The sequence below is a fragment of the Barbatula barbatula genome (genome assembly GCF_947034865.1).
Source record: "Barbatula barbatula genome assembly, chromosome: 5".
NCBI lineage: Eukaryota > Metazoa > Chordata > Actinopteri > Cypriniformes > Nemacheilidae > Barbatula > Barbatula barbatula.
The window spans coordinates 6,671,713-6,693,847 of NC_136769.1; the positions used below are offsets into that span (position 1 = coordinate 6,671,713).

Sequence of the window (22,135 nt, forward strand, 5' to 3'; positions counted from 1 at the left end):
TTTCCTAATGGTCGACATAAGTTTTTTTTTAAATTCAGACAAATCTTAAACGATTCCTGCGATTCGACGTTCACATCAAAGCTGGCTGAGTCCGTGACGTCACCGCGAGATTGTCTGCCCCGCGGCTCAGCTGTTGTGCTTCCACCGCGGGAAAATACTCACGTAACAAGTCGGTCCAGTTCCAGGGAGGAACCGCGGACCTACATGGACCGTCGCGATCACAGTCCATAAAATATAACGGAAATAATTTAGCGTTCGTTTGTTTTAGCTAGCACACCGGACGCGTCGGCTCGGGATAGCGGAGAACAAATCTAGGACGAGAGGAAGGAAAATGGAGTTGGATGACGGAGTTGTGTACCAGGACGACCCGGGGACGTCGGCGATAATGTCCGAGAGGGTCTCGGGCCTGGCCAACTCCATCTACCGCGAATTCGAGAGACTCATCCGCAAATACGACGAGGACGTGGTGAAGGAGCTCATGCCGCTCGTCGTGGCGGTCCTGGAGAACCTCGACACGGTGTTCGCCGAGAACCAGGAGCACGAAGTGGAGTTGGAGCTCCTGAAAGAGGACAACGAGCAGCTGATCACTCAGTATGAACGAGAGAAAGCGTTGAGAAAACACGCCGAGGAGGTGAGCCGAGTAGCACGACAGCATCATTTCACATCAACAACATCAGCATCATTGTTTTGTTGCCGCATCAGAGCCACGTATCATTCCGCACGTGAAACGGCACAGCCCGGGCTGCTCTTTAACAGCTGGTCAGTGTTGGGCCTCCAAAACATACAATAAAATCAAGGGTAGAGTGGTTAACGTTTATTTCTGTGCACCTGGTACATCACAATGCCATCTGATGGTGTCTTTCCCTTGCTGATGTTTACAACTGGGTACGAATCAGCTTGCCAGGCTGTCAACACAGTATTGTCTGCTACCTTAAAATAAAATAAAAGAAATCAAGACGATAGACGAAAACCGACATATTAAACAACCAACAGCAGTTGTTTTCTAGTCTTGCCATTAGGTCTGCTGACAGATGCTCGCATCAGGACCACATCTGTGGCTGGATTTTTGAAAGTCATAGACAGAGCTGATGCAACAGTCCACACACCAGGCCACGCAGTCTCACTTCACGGGAGCGATGCAAGCTATTTAAATGCATACAAGTGTACAGTTTTGTTCACCTTTTCTCAGAGAAGTTGCTGATGAAGTTGTTTTTTGTGTCACTTGAAGGCATTTATATGTAAAGTCTCTTAAAACATAAGTTACAATTGTTGGCCTTAGTTACTACTTACGTGGTCGCTTATCATCGTTCGTTTTATTTCCATATTTGCATTTTTAAAATAAAAAGTTGCTATTTTGTAACATTAGTTAATGTCAGCTAACATTGAATAACAGTTATATGAATATGTTGCTTATTGTTCATTCATGTTAACTTATGCAACTAAGTGTTGCGGAACATTAAACTCCAACATCAGCATTATGAATAGTCATATGATTGAAATGTCATCATGGATGGATGTTTTAGATGACTTTTTAAAGTCGATGTGCATGAGTAAATGTGCCAATGTGACTTAAATCTGTTTTGGAAATAAGATTACACCATATTGTACAGTTCTTATAGTTTAAAGCTGACTTTGAATAGATTAAGCTGCCTAAAAGCTTTGTGTGACTCTGACACGGCGACAGTTAACTGGGATTATGTGCGCATTCAACAATCAAAACACAAGTCAGCCATGAGCTGCATTAATGTGCTGATCTGTGATGTGGGTTATGTCCTATTATAAAACCTAATATAAAACAGTGACATAAGGCTGTGATCATCAATATTGAATAGTGAGCATTGATCTTTCACTCATCTTACATGCCATTGATGTACTGGAGAAAAGGTTGATCGAGTTTCCGTGCATTAACCTTTTATGTTACAATGCACTCTACAAACTCTTTAAAATGCCTTTTTTGATTCACGTTCTGAATTTTAGCAACAAATACAACACTAAGGTTTTTCCAATTGCATCTCTAGATATGTGAACTGAAATTGAAACTGTTTATTCATTATTCAAGAGCATTAAAGGTTTAGTTCGCCCAAGAATTACATTTATTTCATCCTTTAGTCACACTCATGTTAGTCCAAAGTTTCACTTTCTTTCTATGCAGAACACAAAAGAAGATATTCTGAAGAATGTCTCTAACTAAACAACATCGGCCCCAGAATTTACATTTCGGGCGTACTGTCGCATGGTAAACTTAAAGTTTCAGCTGAGAACTGTGTTTTCAAGGCCGTTGCACTGAAAATGAACGAGAATTGAATGCGACACATGCCTTATGTTTATTTATCTCTGTGCTCTGGGGAGAGGATGAATTTTGCGTCTGAGTGTGATGGGAAACTAAAGTGACACTCACACCGCACCAGGCTCTCCATGAGACCCCTGTACTCCAGACATGAAACACATGTGTACAGTGTGTATGAAAGAGCCTCAAAGTAGAGACGCTACGTCAGAGTGATATTCCTTCCAGGTCATGCGGTCTTGTGCTTTAGGGAGACTGAAAGAATCTGGCTAACTTGAGTATGTCTTCCGGCACAGGAATACTGTAAGTTTGTGTAAGAGGGCTTTCAATACAGTATATGATAAGCATTCTAAACAGTGTCTATATCATGTACCCAAATTGATGATCAATGAGCCAATTATTGTCCAGACCATTTAATGCTAACATATTTAGCATTGGTGGTATCTATGAATGAAATTGAATGAATTGTCTCGTTGATTCATTTCCTAGTTTTTAAAGTGATATTTCCCCGTTATCATTTAAAGTGATAGTTCACCCAAAAATACAAATTCTGTCATCATTTACTCACCTAGAGTTGTTCCAAATCTGTATACATTTCTTTGTTCTGATAAACACAGAGAAAGATTTTTGGAACAACACTTCTGACCAAACAGTTATTGGACCCTATTGACTATACAATAATAAAAATTACTTGATTATATTTTTTTATTCTGTTGAACACAAAAGAAGATATTTTCAAGAATGTAGGACAGCAAACAGTTCTGGGGCACTTTTGACTATCATTGTCATTTTTCCTAATATGGTAGTCAAAATGGTCCAAGAACTGTGGTTACAAGCATTCATCCAAATATCTTTTTCAGTGTTCAACCAAACAAAGACATTTTTACAGATTTGGAACATCTAGAGAGTACAGATTTTTCATTTTTGGGTGAACGATCCGTTTAATTTACACTCTTTTATCCTGAGCAACTTACAAATATGGAAACATAACAGAAATCTGTTATAAAAGTCAGTAAACGTAATGTGCAAAGCTAATGTTTTTATTCAAGCAAGTCAACAGCTTTCTCAGCGGATAACACGCATCGTTTGTTTTTAGCTTTTACTGCATATTTAAGTTTTATGGAATGTTTGGTCGTGATTTTGCTGCGTTGGCAAATGCAAAATGTTTTCTTGGCTATTGTAACAAAATACCGTGCGCTTCTTATGCCTGCTTTTGTGGTCCAGGGTCACAAATGTTAAATTGTAGCAATTATGTGTACTATCAGCAATGTTCATGTATATTGCCACACATCCTGAAAACACTGTTTGCCTGCTATGAGTCATTTTTAAGATTTTACATTTAATCTCTCTCCTCATTCACATTATTGCTTTTGCATTTCAGCATTCCAATTAATATCAATCAAACTGCAGTATGTTGTTACTGTAAACTAACACAGTAAAACACACGATGACATAATAAAAAACATGATTTTTAAACATTTCTATCATATTTTGGAAACACTCTTCATGTGAACAGTCTGTTTGAATGTGCTTGTTTATTTCTGTGAGCAGAGGTTCATCGAGTTTGAGGACTCTCAGGAACAAGAGAAAAAAGATTTGCAGAACCATCTGGAAGGTCTGGAATCACATTCCCGTCAGCTGGAGCTGAAGATCAAGAATTATGCTGACCAGAGTAAGAATAACCTGCTTTTACCATGTTCTTTTACATTGACCAAGAAACTGGACAGTATTCATTGACAGTTTAGTGACTACTGAAAGTCCAAACAGTGAACCTTACAGTGTATAATCCATAGGCTACTTTATTTTCGTCTTTTAATTGCAATATTGTAATTTGCTGTTATCCTCAGTCATATATTTTGTACAAACTAATATTCTATCTGCCGTCTCTTCCTGATAATGAACAATGACACCGTAGGTTCACGGGATGATTCAGACATTTGTGAACTGCGAGTCGCTAACAGGCTAATGCGTTAAAAATTGAGGTCATGAGATGCAGGCTATCTCACACTTACGAACAGTCAATGATTCTCAAACTCTGTTTGCTTTAGTATGGCCGCAGTACAGCGTTTTCTAGATTAACTTAGATCATAGTCCATCTATTGCCATTAACACAAAGTCCTTCTTCCCAGCATTCAGTGTGCAAGAAAATAAAGGAGTGGTCAACGTTTAGTCATACTGCGATACATGTGATCATACTGTATATCAAATCAGAAGAATATTACTTATCAACAACAGCCAAAATATATGTATAACATCACTCTATTCCAATGGAGTAAATTCTGTGTGTTTATTTCAAACGTGAGTCACTCTGTAGCCCACAAGATGCCCGTGGGTGATAATGTTATTAGTCAAGCACCAATACATGCTAATAATGGATGTCTAGTGTTTGTTCTTGCACTAATGATTTAATTTGGCCATTCATTCGTGGTTGAGTGGCATGAGACCACTTCCTGTGTCTGTTCTACTAGAAGGGTCGATGAACATCATTGTTGTGAAACTATTTAGACAGACGGTATATACGATTCTGTGATATTCTGAAAGAAAAGCAGATCTTCATTGGTCGTGCGGGATATTGTAATCCGCTTTGCTTGAGATAATTAGCCTCATTTTGTTCTCGGCCTTTTATAAGAGCGTTTGCATTACATGTCATTCTGGCTGGTTGTTGGGGCATTGCCATGCAGTTGATAAAGTGTTCTGGGTAGTTCCTAGATTCCAAGATGAGTATTTGGGATTTTAGAGATGATGTGTGGGCGCTTTATCCATGAAGCAATATAAAGACAAAACATGCTACATTCTAACCAAAGTTTTCTTGGATTTTGATTTTAGTAAGTCGATTAGAGGAACGCGAAGCCGAACTTAAGCGTGAATATAACTCCCTTCACATGCGGCACACAGAGGTAAGAACAATTCAACCTCTTGGGCTGTCAAACGACAAATTGCAACTTATTAAATGCAAAATAAAAGTTTTTTTTACACAATATACTGTGTGTGAGAGTGTACTGTGTATAATAATTATGAATATATAATACAAACACATGCATAAATATAAAAAAAACATATTTATACTTATACATCATATCATTTATATATAAATATACAACAGTATATATACATGTAAATATTTATTTGAAATGCATGTATTTATTTTTACATACTTATTATACCGTGCACACAAATATACTATGTATACAAAAACTTGTATTTTGCATACTATTAGTAGGGACTGTGTATAATATTGTTAATACACGCATTTGCCTGTATAATAATGTTTAATGTCCTCGATGTAACTGGCATGTTGAGGCATCACTTTATTTCATCTGGCTCCTTGACTAAATTATAAGCCCTCCAATGACAGCCGTGCTTATATATACCAGTCATACTTACTGTAAAGGCCATGCAAATATGGTTGTTTTGTTGTCAGATGATTCATAACTACATGGAACACGTGGAACGAATCAGACTGCAGCAAACAGGAGAGACGTCTGACACAGGAACATTGGGCAGAGTTCGGTAAGACTGATACTTCAAATCAGAGCCGTCAGTCCATGCATGTATTAGATTGCAACTGAGAAATTATATGCAAATTGACAGATAAATTGTTGCCTCATTTCTCTGGATTAGAACCGAGATAAAATACAGTAAAGGAAAAAATGCAGATTATATCCCAGATGGGACTGACATATTAAGAAGAAATGATGGAAGTAATAATGCAAATCCTGTTTTTGTTGTTAAATAGAAAAGAGCGCCCCCTGTCTTTGGGTATCTTCCCCACGTCTGGAGGGGGCAGTTCACTCACGACTGATGTTCAGGGCAGAGCCGAGACTCCTGGGATGGAGACGTGGAGATTTAATCATCTCAGTCAACAACGCTCCAATACCAGTCTCAAGGTAACATAAACAACCTATGTCACCCATATAACATCATAACAATAACCCACACACAGTGTTTTTATTTACTATTTATGTTGTATTGATATCTGATGTGTGTTTTGAATGATGGATGTTAGAGGGGAATAGAAAATGCAAGCAGCGGTTTGGGTGGCAGATGTCGCATTAGCTCTTCTCTTGTAAAGTTATCAACGGTAACCTTTTTTTACACATTTACTGCCAAAATAAAGGTTTAAATAACACTTGAAACATTTAAATGCATTGAAGAAAGGTCGTGTTCAAGATTTCAGGAAGTTCTGAAAATGTGAATTCTTTCAAAATGTGTTCACCCATAATATTAGTTTTTTGCATAACCCAATGTATTAAGGTTGATCCAGTGAAGTTAAACAATATTTTGACTTTTATTAGGAAGCTTCCACTGGAAACACAATTTGTTATGTGTAGATAGAGGATCGAATAAGGTCAAAGTGTATTCGATTTTTCTTTTATAATTAGACGCTTGTCGTGTAGAAATGCATCATTCAGCGCTATCATTTGCCATCAAAGCTGTTGCTCATATGAATGCATTTGATGCTTCACTGCTCACGTTCACTTCCACGCACACTCTTAAAAATAAAGGTTTCGAATGGTCCTTTATGTAACTTTATGTTTAATAAATGGTTCAAAAAGGTAAGAAAAGAATAGTTATTGTACCCCTTTATAGCGCCTATATTTTTGAGAGTGCATAGGATGCTGTTTGTACATTTTCAGGTTGGGCCACATTCATAATTTTGAACAGACTGAGATGAGCAATGCTGCATTCCAACTCAAAGCAAAAAGACATTTGAGCGCTTTTGTTTCGCGTTGTGCCAGAAACCAAGAACCAAAGAAATAAAAATACCACGTCCCAATTTTCTCGTCCAAGCAGTTGGAGGCGGACGACACTCCAAAGCAAAGGGAGGGTAAGGATGTTCTGGAAGCTTGGGAATCGCTGGCAAACGACCGCAAGGTAGTTGGGCTCTGTGTCGGCAGAGAGCGTTCAAATCAGTGTTCCACCTAACAATCAACCACATTTCATATCCACATTCACAAATGTGTCAATCTTAGCTGGATGCAACTTAAGACCTTTTTTATTGATTTGTCAAAAGTCATTTTGTATAAAACACTTTTGAAACAATCCGATATTTAGATATTTTAGGATTTAGTGGCATACAGCTAATCTGCTTTCTCCATTTTCCATTTCTATACATTGTGCTTTTATCACAACGGTAGCTCATAGTATCACTGGTGTTGAAACAATGGTGTTTGGTAAAGTCATAATATTGTTTTTACCAGTGTTGGGAAATGTTGCTTCTAAAGTATACGAGTTGCGTTTTTGCATTGCCGTATAATATAAATAATCCACTACATGTCACTGTTACATTTATAGAATGTGCGACATGGTTTAAATTTTTATTTACAGTTTTAATTAAAAAAGTTAAAATCTGTTACATCTGGTTGCATAACATAACATAACACAAGATTGTTTTGCAACAAATAGCCCCAACACTTGGTTTAATATTGGCTTTTTTAATCACTCCATTTTAATAAATTCTTAATTTTCTTTATTTAAGAAAACGTCATTTTGACTGATTTGTTTCAGTGCTAAGTTATCTTTTCTTATGGTTTGGGGTGTGCAAATGATTTTTTTGTTGCGGTGTGTTTTCGTGGTCGTTTTTGATGCCCATATGCTCTTTGAGTCTAATATGTTTGTGTTTCTCTTGTAGTTTATTTTCATACCTTTAGCCTGCTGTCACGTTATATTTGTCTGACATCATTTTAAGTCCTGTTTAATTTCAGATATGATTGATGTCTGTAGTCATTCCAATTTCAGTGTTCGTCTTGTGTGTGTTTGTGTTTAAAGTACATCTGGTGTTTGTTGGTCTTCAGTTCGGCTTGTCGTATACGCAGAGTTGCAGTTATTCCCACATGACTCCAAATTTGTCTCTGAATTGATTCTCGGTTATTGAATGATTTCAGGACGAGCTTTCTGACCACAGCCAGGGAGGGTCAAAGTCCGTCACACCCACGTCCACCACGGCCTCTGACCTGGCCCTGGACTCTCATCGAGAGGACGGGGACGGATCCTGGAAAAATACAGAAGTTCAAGCAGTTCCGGGTACCAAGACGGTCTCTGCGGGTTAGTCCCTGACTCTTAATTTCAGAATGTTTAAACAAATGCAAAGTACAATGCAAAAAGACAAAGATAGTCTTTGATTTCAAAACGGATGTCAGTGGAAGAATAATTGGAGAAATGGGCAAGTCCAGACTGAATGTGCCAAATGGATTTTAAAGAGCTAAAATGCTTTTTACGCAGATCTGTGAGCATTGCACTTTTATTTTAAGCTAAAGGTGAAATCTCATTCGCCTAAATATTGAACATGAGAGCATGCAAGGGTATAGCGATGAGCTGAAATTGTTTAATGACAAACTCACAAGCATTTGGCAAAAATGTGTGAATCTTTCTGAAGGTTCAGTTTTGGTCTTGATATGTATTATAATGTGTACTCCCAAATGAAAAACGTTTATATCATTTTATCATTGTCATATATCATTTTTGTGTCACATTTATATATGAAGTTTAACAGATAAGTAGGCAATGGTAATATTTTGATGATTAAGGTCTGGCTGATGCAGAAGAGAAGTCAGATGTTCAGGCTATCATCGAATCCACCCCTGAGCTGGACATGGACCTCACCGGAAACAAAGGTTCAAGGTAACAAATCAACCATGAAGTGAACAAAATCAAATGAAACGCTCACAAGATCCTAGGTTCACAGCTGAAGCATGTTGGGATGATGCGAGGTGTTTGTGATGTGTTGAAGCACTCCGACCCGAGGCATTGAGAACATGGCGTTTGATCGGAACACAGACTCTCTGTTTGAAGAGGTGTCGTCTGCAGGCACAGGTTTGATCGGAGACGTGGATGAAGGAGCGGATCTGTTGGGTATGTGTGCTGATATGTTATTAGAGATTTCCGTCACATAGTGTAAATGACATGTGTTCACCTATCACAACTGATCGAGGAAACCTTTCATTCAAGAGAAAAGGCTGTTTTCAGAAATCATCTTTTTGAAGAGTATATTAAAGTAAATATGTATATATTTGTTAACTAAAGAATGAAATCGATTCATTTTGGAAGTAAAGGAACTCATTTAAAGCACTTGTACAATATAAATGTTTTTATTTTTGTATACTTTTATACATAAAGTTGAACAAATCTTTATGCTTTCGGTTATTCTTGTAAAAAAACCATCTCCAATATATACAGTATACTTGTTATGTATATGTTCTTTTAATAAAACTTCAAGATTGCGATTGATTTAATAAATGGAGACATTACAGGAATTTAAGGGAATAAAGCGTGTAGAAATGAAACATGATTTGACACTAAAATAATCTTATATAAACCTCTCAAATAACCCACAATTTTCATTGAATATTTTCATATTTATAGATTTATTTGATCTGAAAGCAGTTACCTGGTCTAAAGAAGCATCACTAAAACTGAGCGCCATTATTTTATAACTGTCAAATGTGTTACGTGTCATTGTTATCCTCATGAGATGATACTGTTGGCACAATCCCATGATGCTCTGTTTTGCATGTAAAAGTGACCCATATTTTCTCTCTGCCCCGTTCTGCTGTACCTCCCTCTAACCCCAGTGGAGTACTCTGGTGTGTATGATGTCTATCTTACCTTCTGTCCTCAACATCAGAGAATAAGCATCTTCTTATGTTTTCATACACAAGTCTTTCATTCATTCTTCATACTTTTTCACACTTGTCCCCTCTAACTGAAACACATTATAGCATCAATTACAAGTGTTTGGTCTAAGGCAGTAACGTGAGAGTTTTGGAATATATATATATATATATATATATATATATATATATATGTATATGTATACGTATAAGTAGTTTCCAGTCTTCCCAGCATATCTTAGCCTTTTCTGTGACTTGTTAACTTTCACCTCACAGCTGTCCATTCCTGTTTCACTCTTCATGTGTCTGTCTCTCTGTCGAACACCTGCAGTGCATGCGCTTTCACAACTGAGTCTGCCTGGTAAGACCAATCGGCTGGCTTTTCCATTTCTACCTGTCTAACCGAAAAACCCAGCTAATTCTCGTCTGAATGTTTCATCTATGCGGGATCGCATGATTTTGGTGTAATGACCTGTTGTGTTTAACAGGCATGGGTCGAGAAGTGGAGAACCTAATTCAGGAAAACGTGCAGCTTTTAGAGACAAAGTAAGTGTAAAAGCTTGACATATTTGTGCTCTTTGCTATAAGTTTGAGGGGTGATTCTTGGGGTTTGTTTGTGAAGAAACGCCTTGAACGTGGTAAAGAACGATCTGATCGCCCGTGTGGATGAGCTCTCCTGCGAGAAGGAGGTTCTTCAGGGAGAACTCGAAGCGCTTGTGCAGGCCAAAACCAAACTAGAAGAGAAGAACAAAGAGATTGAGGAGGAACTGAAAAGGTCAGTCGATGTTTCTTTAGGCTTTCTCTTACTTACATCTGAACAAAAGGGTCTATTCAAAGTGTCTGGTCAAACAATATTTCAATAAACTAACTATCACATTGAGTTTTTTCCATTTTTAAAGCATCTCATGAGAGATTTTCTTAGACTTTATTATTAATCCTGTGTTATTTTAATGCCTATTGTGTAGTTTGACTAAATAGACGCTTACATATTGTTTTTAATACAGAGTGAAGGCGGAGTCCGAAGAGGCCAAGCAAAATAATAACAATAAGGATGAAGATGAGGTGAGTATTTTGCAAGACAAAATGCACTGTTCACATATATCAATTATGTCAATTTCTCTGTTTTCTGGGTATGAAACCCATGACCTCAACTGTGTAATCGCTACACTTTCCCGGACAAACAGACCACAAAGCTTAAACTTCTGAGTCTTTTGCTTTGATGTAACTCTATATTATATTCATATTAAAAATGAATGTTATAAAGTTATGACTATAAAGTGATTTGTGTACGCAGAGTGACGTGCCCACAGCGCAGAGGAGGAGATTCACACGGGTGGAGATGGCTCGGGTCCTGATGGAGCGCAACCAGTACAAGGAGAGACTGATGGAGCTGCAGGAGGCCGTGAGGTGGACGGAGATGATCCGGTAAATGTCACCTCCCATTATCGAAAAACGCACAAAATCTCTGCTAAAAAGGTACACGAGAATCTGCAGGCATTTCTTTTTCTGGAAGTGTCTTTGTAGTGAATATTCGGACAGCGCTTGGTCTGTGTCTGCTGTTTAACAAGGTTTTGAGGTTGAAGAGTTCAACTATATTATTTACACAGCAGCCAGGCGGACAAATGAATCGTTTCGTTTGTTTTAGCCGTCCTCGTCCTTTTTACGCTCGGCTTGGGATCTATTGTGTTACTAATCGTCGGCCAGACTCTGTGACTTCGTGTTTGCTCACGGCGCTCCTGCAGTGACGTGTCTTGTTTGTCCACAGAGCTTCAAGGGAGAACTCTGAAGTTGCAGAGAAGAAGAGGTCCAGCATCAGGCAGTTGTAAGCACTTGATCTTAACTCATCGGTGTAGGGCATTTGTGAAAAAATGAGAAATCAACTGACCTTCTGTGCGTCCCACCCGCAGCTTCAGTCGCCTCTTCAGTTCTTCCAGTTCCTCCACGTCCAGCAACACGACGAGAGCCCTGCCGTCCAACGTCAAGTACAACCCGCCCAGTATCATGAAGAAGAGTAACACTTTCTCCCAGTTCCCCCGCGAAAAGTCCAAGGCCTTTGATTTCCTCAAAGAGGAGTAAGCAGGAAACGTTTGTTTGTTTTTCCTACACAAGCCTCTCGATATTAAAAGCCCTTTAAATTTGAATGGATTTCGATTGGAAATTGTAATGAACATTCTTATTTATAGCAAAACGTTTGCCTCTTAACTTTGTTTCAACATCTCTCTTTCTCTTTATCTATCTCTCGCTCTTTCTCTCAGTGTTGACTCGTGTGGTTCACTGTCCCGTCGGGAACAAAAGCGAGTCCAGTATCAGCATGTAAAAGCTCACATGCAGAAAGAAGACGGACGGGTGACGGCTCACGGCTGGAGTCTGCCTGGGAAATACAAGGCGAGAAAAACGAAACATTGATTCATTTCGAAACATATCTTTTGTAAATATCTAATATTGTATTCTTCTGCTGTTCTTCACAGATTGCCAATGGTGGTTATGCAGAGAACAAGATGAACTTGCCCGTTCCTGTGTGTTTAAAGCCACTGGAGCAGAAAGATGCTTCTATGAAGGTGAGAACATGACCGTGATTTAAAGAGAAAAGTTCTTTTGAGGATTTACAAGATGTTACTTGACCACGGTAAACCTGCGTGGACCAATATCAAAATGAGTATTCTCATCCGAGCTGGATTTAGGTTTGCATTGTTCAGGTTGACCAGACAAGATCTTTTTGGGTCAAATAAATAAAAAGGGTTGAGTTTTACTTTTCACGTTCTCTGTGCAGTTGCTGTGTGCAGCCGGTGTGAATGTCTCAGGTGGTCGGTCGTGTGCCGGAAGCTCTGGTGAGGAACCTGCGGTTGAGACCGAGTCCTCCAAACGGAGGAAAGGATCTCAAAGCAGCCTGGATCAGCTGGAACAGCAGCAGAAGGTTAGATCTTCTTCGTTTTTTTACTGTACTCGAACACAGCCCTTTCTGAACCAGTGAGTTTTCTCCGTACGCGGGTGACGGTGTCTGTGTTTTGACAGGAACAGGATCGGGAACAGACAGTTCAGGTGGAGATGTCCAGTCGGGTTTGGATCTGTACGAGCACTCACTCCTCCACTAAAGTGATGATCATGGATGTGACGCAGCCCTCTGACCTCATCGATAGTTTCTACGTCTGTAACTCGTGTGTACTTTGTATCGCCAGTGTACCAGGTCAGTCAGACAACCCCGTTAGCGTACTACATTTACATATCAATAGAAATCTATAAGTTTATACCGTATGTACACTACGATTCAAACGTTTGATGTCACTTGACTCCAATCTTAAACTGAAGCTTGTTCAAAACCATAAATTTATTATAAAAATGTTTTGTAAAATGATAAAAAAATTTAGATATATAGCACTGCTGTATCGGCCAATAATGGTATCAGAAAATCAGTTTAAAAACAGCCGTTGATCGCATCACCAGAAAATAACTAACATCACGAGTTTGATGTTCAATATTAAAGAGTAACTATCACAATGTCCTTAAAATGACATTTCATGCGATGCGTGTAATGTTGCTGTGTGTGAATGCAAGCAGTCTGCCAAATTGTAAAGCCGAAAGCGAACGAATAGCAAAGTTATTGGCCTGGGAAATATGGAGTCGACTCTGAATCAAGCGAACGAGTCGTCTGTCGTTCTAATTTCAGTTGCGGGTCAGATTTGCGTCACTCGGTGTGATGCCCGCCTACGTTACATTTGCGACACTGTGATGCTGTACGCGGTAGACCAATCACAGCAGACTAGACCATCTGACCAATCAGATCAGAGTGGGCTGACAGAAAGGAGGGGATTTAGACAGATGAATCGCCGAACGAATCGTTTGAGAGTCAGTCAAGTAAGCCTATTTTTTGAAAATGAAAGTGTTTTTACACCATGTATGTACGTAGACTTGTAAGTAGGACCTTAAAAATCCCTAAATATTTCCTCTTTAATAGTCATTATATGAATTATTAACACTCAGAAAGTTAAGAAATACTAATTTAAGCTTTAGAATTGGTATCGACAGATATCACTCTGAATAATCGGCTAAAGGTGGAAAAATGTTGTATCGGTGCATCTCGTACCCCCCAAAAAATCCCCACCAGAATTGATGGGAACTCCTTCAATATTGTATAAAAAGCTGCTTAGGGTGAGGCCTCAAGAAACTACTTTATAAACATTTTTATATATATAAATTCTGGACAAACGGTGACCACACTGAAGATGCTAAAATCACATAGATTTATTTTTCATAATTTATTGCATAATTTCTATTTACATTTGTATATCATAGTTTAAATGAGCTTACTACTGTTCTAAAATGAAGATAAAGTATTAATAAAGAATGAATAAATAAATGTTTGAATGCTCCTGTGTCATGTCATTTTCTACCAGGAGTCTTGGAGACAGACTATCCTGCCGGGGAGGAGATTCCTCAGGACCTGGAGGCGGGGCCAGACGTCTTATTGGCCAGTACCAGCTCTCAGGGTAGCGAGGGTGTGTTGAGTGATGTGTCAGCGGTCGGCTGCAGCGCTGAGGAGTCAGGATCTCAGACAGGCAGCACGGGAGCCAATGAGCAGTCAGCAGAAGACAGTCCTATCAAAGGCAGCGGTGAGAAATATGTGTTGCTTTTTGCTTTTGGACTTGAAATAATTGTATCTAAAGGGCAGGTTTTGGGCAGGATTATTATTGTTCATTCAATGCAAATATGGCAGCGCAGATTTCAGTAAATGCATTTATCCAAAATGACTTAAGCAAAAAGAAAATAAATCCTGCATGCTTGCAAAAAAAAAACCCATTTAATTAGCATTACAGCGTTTTGGTTTCATGACCTTCATCAGGGATATACAAAACGACTTTTAATGACTTAAAATGCATTCAAGGTATACGTTATATCAACACTTTCCTCTTCTTTGTAATTCCTTGTAGTTGACCTCTCCCGAGCTTCCAGCGAAGATGGTGTTCCTGCAGCGGAGGAAGCCATGGAGGCCACTGAAGAAGACCAGGAGAGCCCGGGTCAGGACAGCAGTCAGCCAGGAATCTACACGGAGCACGTCTTCACAGATCCACTGGGAACAGAATCCGCGTCTACGGGTGCTGATAACCAGAGGTACACGTCTGATGGGGGTTGCTTTCCAGAACAGACACCAGTGTCTTATCCTTTAAATCCAGATGTGAGTGGAAGCTGATTGAATTCACTCTACAGGGAATCTGATCAAGACAAGGGGGAGGCATCTGCAGGTGGACAGACGGGTGCGGCGATGGAGGAAACCCAGCGGATGAGCAGCGCACTGCCCACTATGTGGCTGGGGGCTCAGAACGGCTGGTGAGATGATTTTGAGATGCCTACAAGCTTTCTGAAAGTATCTTCAGGGAGCCCTACTGTACATCACACTAGTGTTGTAGGACTCAAGACCGGTCTTGGTCTCGATCTCGACTGCATTTGGTCTTTGCGTTTGTTTCGATAAAACATTTTTTCAAGAATTTAAGGAGTGCTGGTCTTGGTCTTGTCTTCATCTCAGCCCTGGTCTTGAAACACTCTGGTTTTAGTAGTCTCCACTACCACTGAGATCTGTTGTATTACAGCATTGCAGTACATAATACTGTATATATATATTTATGTTTTTGTTGTCCATTATGTCTAGTCTGTATGTGCACTCGTCTGTTGCTCGCTGGAGGAAATGTCTTCATGCTGTCAAACTGAAGGACTCCATCTTGAATATTGTGTAAGTGGAAAGTCATAGTTATTTGGAATATAGTTTTTTTTTATGGTATGATATGATCTCATTCAGTCAAAAGCTTGAAAACATCTGAAATTACTTTTGTAGAAATAAACTAGTCGTGCCAACATAACAATTTATTTTATTAGAAATAAACAATTATTTTCATTTAGACACAATAATAAAGAGACACCAGTCAGGAAGAGCCTGACTAGATCAGTCGTGAGGTAAAGGAAAAGAAAGACTGTAGTAAACGATTATGTATTGTTTTGATATATTGTTTCTTTGCACAGACATGTGAAGGGTCGTGTTTTGGTGGCTCTTGCCGATGGTACGCTGGCCATCTTCCACAGAGGTCTCGGTAAGTCTGTCAGAAATCTATCAGAATACAAATCTCACTTTCAGTTTTGTGAAGCCGTCTTTCTTCTGTATCACAGACAGCCAATGGGATTTAACCAACTATCACCTGTTGGACCTCGGCCGGCCGCATCACTCCATCCGCTGCATGACTGTTGTTCATAATAAAGTGTGGTGCGGATACAGGAACAAGATCTATGTGATTCAACCCAGAGCCATGAAGATCGAGGTGTGTCAGTATGCGTTTATCCTCACCGTATATGAAAATCTCAGTAGGACGCTGTTGTCAAATGTTTTTAGCTGATGTTTAAGATGTGGTTCAGTAACTTATTGTGTACGTGTGCTGCAGAAGTCTTTCGGCGCTCACCCTCGGAAGGAGAGCCAGGTGCGTCAGCTAGCCTGGGTGGGTGACGGTATTTGGGTGTCTATCCGGCTCGACTCCACCCTCCGCCTGTTTCACGCCCATACCTTCCAACATCTCCAGGATGTTGACATAGAGCCCTACGTCAGCAAAATGTTGGGTGAGGATAATGTTGGGATCTTTGTATAGAATTTACATAGTTTACAAATGAACAAGTCAATGTTTTTTTAAACAACGTTTTTGCTAGATAGAAATAAACATTAAAATATGTATATGTAAAATATATGTTGATACAATTTATTGTAAATTTAACAATTATTGTAAATAATGTACATTTATTTACATGATGTATTGCTTTTTTTTATTAAGCCTGTAAATAGATAGACACCATCTGTATAACCACAGTATACAGCATACTTAGCATTACATTCCACGTTTCTTGCAAGCTAATTCCTTACAATGACATAAAGTTGTGAAAGTTCAATGTGAACATGATTGGTGGTCTCCATACGCCTCTGGATGTTGAAAACGACATGTCCCATAATTCCACTCTCCTACATAACATCATTAGCTTCGCTTTTTAGTGTTGTTTTGAAAGTGCGCCATCTAGCGGTCCAAATTAACATATTGTGGCTCTAAAGGTCCATTGTGTCATTTTTGGGATGGTCTATTGATAAAAATGCAATATAATATACATAGCTATGCCTTCAGAGGTGTATAAAGAGCTTACAGCATGAAGCGTAATGTTTTTATTACCTTAGAAAGAGCTATTTCTATCTACATACACTGCCGGTCCCCTTACATGTAATTCGCCGTGTTCTGTCAGCCGTCGTAAAGGGAGGCTTTAAAGTGAGCGGTTGGTTGCAATTCGCAACCTTGCCACTAGATTTCACTGACTGAACCTTTAACAAAGACGTAATTTAAATGTGTATTATATAAAACAATGTATGCATGTAAAATCAATTGGCAGTGTCAATTATATAGAATTTACTGCTATATGATATATGCTATATGACAATTGCTATTGTCATAGACAAGTTCATGTGAACGTCCTGTATTTCTATGACACATTAAAGAAAATTGAAATAATGTTAACAATGTTTACTACTGTCTAGTACTGAGCTCAACACACATTTAAAAAAATTTGCTGGAAATAGAAATGAAGGCAAACTTGAAGGAATTCTCTTCTGTACAGGAACAGGAAAACTGGGCTTTTCCTTCGTGAGGATCACGGCACTGATGGTTTCCTGTAGCCGGCTGTGGGTGGGAACAGGAAATGGTGTCATCATTTCTATTCCACTATCAGACTGTAAGTTGACATCAAACTCATTCATTCAAATACTGTACTTGTGTTGGTCAGGAAATGGGAAAGATGACATCACCATGGACTCTTCAGTCTCTCTCTCTCTCTCTCTCTCTCTCCTCTTTTGACTTTTTTTATCTCTGTCTTCACAGCTGTGGGTCAGTGTGGATTTCTAGGTCAAAGGGGTGAGTGGGAAACAGGATGTCGACGGCGGGATGATTCTGAGATGAATCAGTCTCGCTGTGTTTGTTTGCCTCTTCATTTCGCTAAGCTATGTTTAATATTGAATGCGCAAGTTCCTTGTTCTCAGTTTGTCTTTGTTTCATTTACTTCTCTCCTTCTTTAAATATTTCTTGGCTGACTGACAGCGATTCTGTGACTGTCCCGAATTGCCTTTAATGTTAGCAGTGTTCTCGCATCCTTGAAAGACTTTCCTGCTTTAAATTTGCTACCTGTTTAATTTTGAGGCACAAATCCGCTTTGTTTAGGTGCTTTGGTCAGGATTCCCACAGTAATGGAAATTCACAAAGTTAGAAAAGTGAGGGCGTTCTCTATGTGATGGAAATACATTTATAATCTCTATGAAATTAAATTTACTTTGCATTTGGGTGACACTTTTATCCGAAGCATTTTATCATGAATATTTGTCTTGGCTGGGATTTGAAGGCTTTCTCTTTTAACAACTGAGCTGCAGGAACGCTTTTATCTTGTGATCACGAATGACAATGAAAAAAAACGGGAATTAACTGGTCAGAAGTTTACACATGTTTCTTTTTGATCTGCAGCTCATAAAACCGTGGGAGCGATCGCATGTCGACCAGGTGGGGCGATTCGGGTGTTTGGTGATGAATCCGCGGATACCGGAGTGACAGGATCATACGTACCATATTGTTCCATGGCACACGCTCAACTCTGTTTCCACGGCCACAGAGATGCTGTTAAATTCTTCGTCACAGTACCAGGTATGAAACGTTCACAGTTAATGTGATGAACTACACATGTGGTTACTCAACTAGGAAAACTGTGACAACCCCAGCTAATACCAACCTCACCGCTGGATGAAAATCTCCACGTTGGTCCTTTAAGCATTAAGATATATTAAAGCGGCCATAACTTTTTGCAAATCTCATGTCAATCTTGAGTACTTGCAGAATAGTATCGCACCCTTCAAAATATAAGTAGAGTCATTAGTTTGATCACATTTATAAAGACATATACAACTGTACCATTATTTCCGAAAACGTGACGCGTGTGGGGGGCGTATATATAACATTCATCACCCAAATGCAGCAAACAAACAACACAGCTGATCTTCGCGAACGTAGTTCTCTCTCTCTCCGGCACACAAGTGAAAGTGACTTGTGCACATGCTCCTTATTCCCGCTTCTCCCAATAAAGGACTAATAGTTGTAACGTACAATTTTTCATGTTTGAAAAAAACTTTCCAAACCTGTACGAGCACTGGGGGAGTGTTCAGAAATACTACGTCTTAAATCCAACTTGTTTTCTGACAAGTTGACCATGTCAAGCATGAGAAGACAACACGTTTAACATTGTAAAGAAGTCAGAATGCATGAAACACCGTTGCACCACCCCTTTAAAGCAGCACTTTTGCTCACAGGTTCCCCCATGTGGCTGATAAGTGCAAGTGCCTGTTACCAGTGGTCGCTCTGTAAGCTTCACCATGGGCAGCGCAAAGCACTTGACTTTGTTTACTAAGCTGTTTGGAAACCATATGTGGGGTTGTAGCTGCTTGCTATGAGGCTGCTAAAGAATTCGTCCGGTTAAGAGTTGTACTACCACTGAAATCATTTTTGAAACATTATTTTAAGGTAAAAAGTGTTGCTTTAATGCTGAAGGTACTCATATAATGACTGAAATGAACAACTGGTATATTCATACTATCTGCTTCAGGTCAAGTTATTGTACCAGGAGCTGAAGGTGTTCAAGACAGCTCTACAGAAACATCAGATGGCAAGAACATGCTGATCATGAGCGGAGGAGAAGGATACATCGATTTCAGAATCGGTAAGACCTCCTCAAGAGCTTTCCATAGCAGCAGGAAATTTGACAACGTACAGATCATTCTGTATTTGTACAAGTTCTTTAAGACAAGACAAACTTTGAAGAAACTTAGCTTAACTCTCTCTCTCAGGTGATGAAGATGGCGGTATGGGGCGAGATGAAGAGGAGGAGTCGGTGGAACCCACTTTAAAACTCCAGTCTGCTCCTGCCAAACCCGAGCGCAGTTATGTCATAGTTTGGCAGGTAGGCAGCGAGTGACTGACCAATCACAGCGGCTGTTTTAATAGAGAACTGTGCACTTGATCAACGCCACATGGGCTTCACAAAACACTTTTCTTATCACCATTATTATTATTATTATTATTATTATTATTATTACAGACAGTATTAACAGTTTTATTCTAAGTACATACATTATAATGTGCTTTATTAATATTTGTGTTAAAATGTTTATTTAATTGTTTCGTCTGCATTTATGCATAAGAGGGAACAGAAATCTGTGTTGAAATGAAGGAACAAACTAAATGAAACTCCGCCCACAAAAGTATTACAAATAATGACAGTTTCTGTCTTAAAGTCCTGGGAATCGTGTAATGTCCTAACAGTCTGAACAGTTTACAGCGTGTCCAAGTGAATCATTACTTCATGGAAACGCTTTTTTAGCTTCTTTTGTATTTTCTTGGCTAAGGGTAATAAGGGATGAAGCTTTGTGTTGGCGCACTATAGCTGTGGTAGCATTGTGTAGTTCATGTACATAGAAACCCAGAGAGCTATTTTTGCTATCTGTAAGGCGTTCGTCTTGTGTTCTCAGCGTATATTCTCGCATGCACGAGTCCTGGATCGACCGGGCTTGCCTTATGCTAGAGCTTGCTGGCACTTTAAAGACAGTAACCAACATAGACACACAATACAACGAACAGCAGATATAACAGTGTTGAATTGAGATCGTCTGCCCTTTTACCAAAGGATGAAACGTAGAAAAGATTGGCCTGATGGACACTAAAGCCAAGGTTTATAACATTTCACAACGATGAGGCTTTTGATGTTACAGTATGTTATTCTCTTAAATGAATGAACGATGGACAAAATAATACTAATAAAAAATGACAGGGATTGTATGATAGATTCATTATATTTTTGTGTTAAATATTTGTTTTGCTTCAGCATTTAGCATCCCAGCTGTTGGTTTTGTATGTTTCGTATATTGTTTATACATATTTTGTTTGTTTACCTGGGATCCACGACTCTGGGTTCACGATTGTATGTGGTTTTAGTTTATTCTAATGAGTTCCTTCTAATCAGAGGTTTGTTTCTCTTTTCTATCTGGTCTGCGAGACACTTTTATCTGTACCTTGATGTCTGTTAAAACAAATGCAACATTTTGATTTTTATGTGAAGTTGAAGAAAATAGTTGGATTTCTTCCTTTTATTTCATTCTGACACAAAAGGGAATTTTATATCGTTGCCATTCCAGTATTTATTTTTTTAAATGAACTTTGTGGTTCAGAATGTAACTTTTTACATGCCGGTTAACACGGACAATATTGTTTCTTATTAATCCGACACTTTTTAGTTTCGGTTTTCATTTTGAAGGATTTGACTAATATTGTTAACAGTAACAGAAACTTTGGATCACGGAAATCAAACATTCATTGTTTAAGCTATGCATGTATTTTTTAATACCCTGCTGTTTATTTGTCCAGATTTGTTTATCCCCATGTTTTGGGGTGTTTGTGTGTGCATATGAGGGTGTGTTTGATTAAGTATTGTAGACATTTTACTGCATTTGTGTGCATGGATGAATGTGTGTGTGTGTTAAGTCACTGTATTCCTTAAATCTTACTTGACTGGCTGTGTGTATCACAGCTTGTAATAACCGTGTTTTCTTGTTTAAAATGTTTGCTAAAACTGCATCATAGCCTTATTTTTAAACTATTAAAACTCAATTTCATGGGGAATAAACTTTCTTTGTTTTATTTCTGCTTTAGATATTTGTGCACTTGTCATGGTGTTTTGAGGCTGTATATTCAAAGCAAAGGTAAAGCTTTTGTTTAATTTCTAGTCTTAAAAAATCTATTCACCCTAAATATTTTTCATTTTCCCCACAAACGATTTCAGTCTGCTTCATTCAAAAAAGAGAAAATTAAATGAGAAAAAATAAATAAACGTGATCCAGAATGTTTTCTAAAGCAAAACAACGGGCCACTGCGAGGGACAGACATATGCGACGATTCGCTTAAAATCTTCTTCCTCACTTTGTCTCTCACAACTTAACGCAAGACTTTTTGCCAATTTTGACATTTGTGTCATAACCACCAGCAACCCAGCAGGTCTGAATATGCTCAAGAAAGAAAAAACAAAGTTCACAAAGTAATTAATTGAACATTATTGATTTAAATGAAGTGTGTAGAGCAAATACATTTGCATGTGTGATTATTTTATTTATGTTTGTAGTAATTTGCAATTGAATAGAGATCAG

At 38.8% G+C, this 22,135-nt stretch overlaps 1 protein-coding gene across 4 annotated transcripts; it reads left to right on the forward strand.

The window, feature by feature from the left end:
* Window positions 1–72: 72 nt before the first annotated feature.
* Window positions 73–21,612, forward strand: spag9a (sperm associated antigen 9a). Of its 4 annotated transcripts, XM_079456083.1 has the most exons (32): window positions 73–631; window positions 3,836–3,956; window positions 5,111–5,181; window positions 5,706–5,794; window positions 6,021–6,171; window positions 7,076–7,159; window positions 8,170–8,329; window positions 8,812–8,905; window positions 9,015–9,136; window positions 9,856–9,867; window positions 10,383–10,440; window positions 10,517–10,669; window positions 10,899–10,956; window positions 11,189–11,319; window positions 11,660–11,716; window positions 11,802–11,966; window positions 12,150–12,279; window positions 12,363–12,452; window positions 12,665–12,808; window positions 12,907–13,078; window positions 14,286–14,501; window positions 14,820–15,000; window positions 15,097–15,216; window positions 15,536–15,616; window positions 15,904–15,971; window positions 16,048–16,196; window positions 16,317–16,488; window positions 17,524–17,637; window positions 17,784–17,816; window positions 18,417–18,593; window positions 19,546–19,659; window positions 19,787–21,612. In XM_079456083.1, exons 1-32 carry the CDS (start codon window positions 332–334, stop codon window positions 19,912–19,914), a joined length of 3,915 nt encoding a protein of 1,304 aa, XP_079312209.1. In that variant the 5' UTR covers window positions 73–331; the 3' UTR covers window positions 19,915–21,612. The 4 variants fall into 4 exon arrangements, with proteins under 4 accessions (XP_079312209.1, XP_079312210.1, XP_079312207.1 ...); XM_079456084.1 differs by lacking the exon at window positions 9,856–9,867 and having other exon boundaries at window positions 7,079–7,159; XM_079456081.1 differs by lacking the exon at window positions 7,076–7,159.
* The last annotated feature ends 523 nt before the right edge of the window (window positions 21,613–22,135 follow it).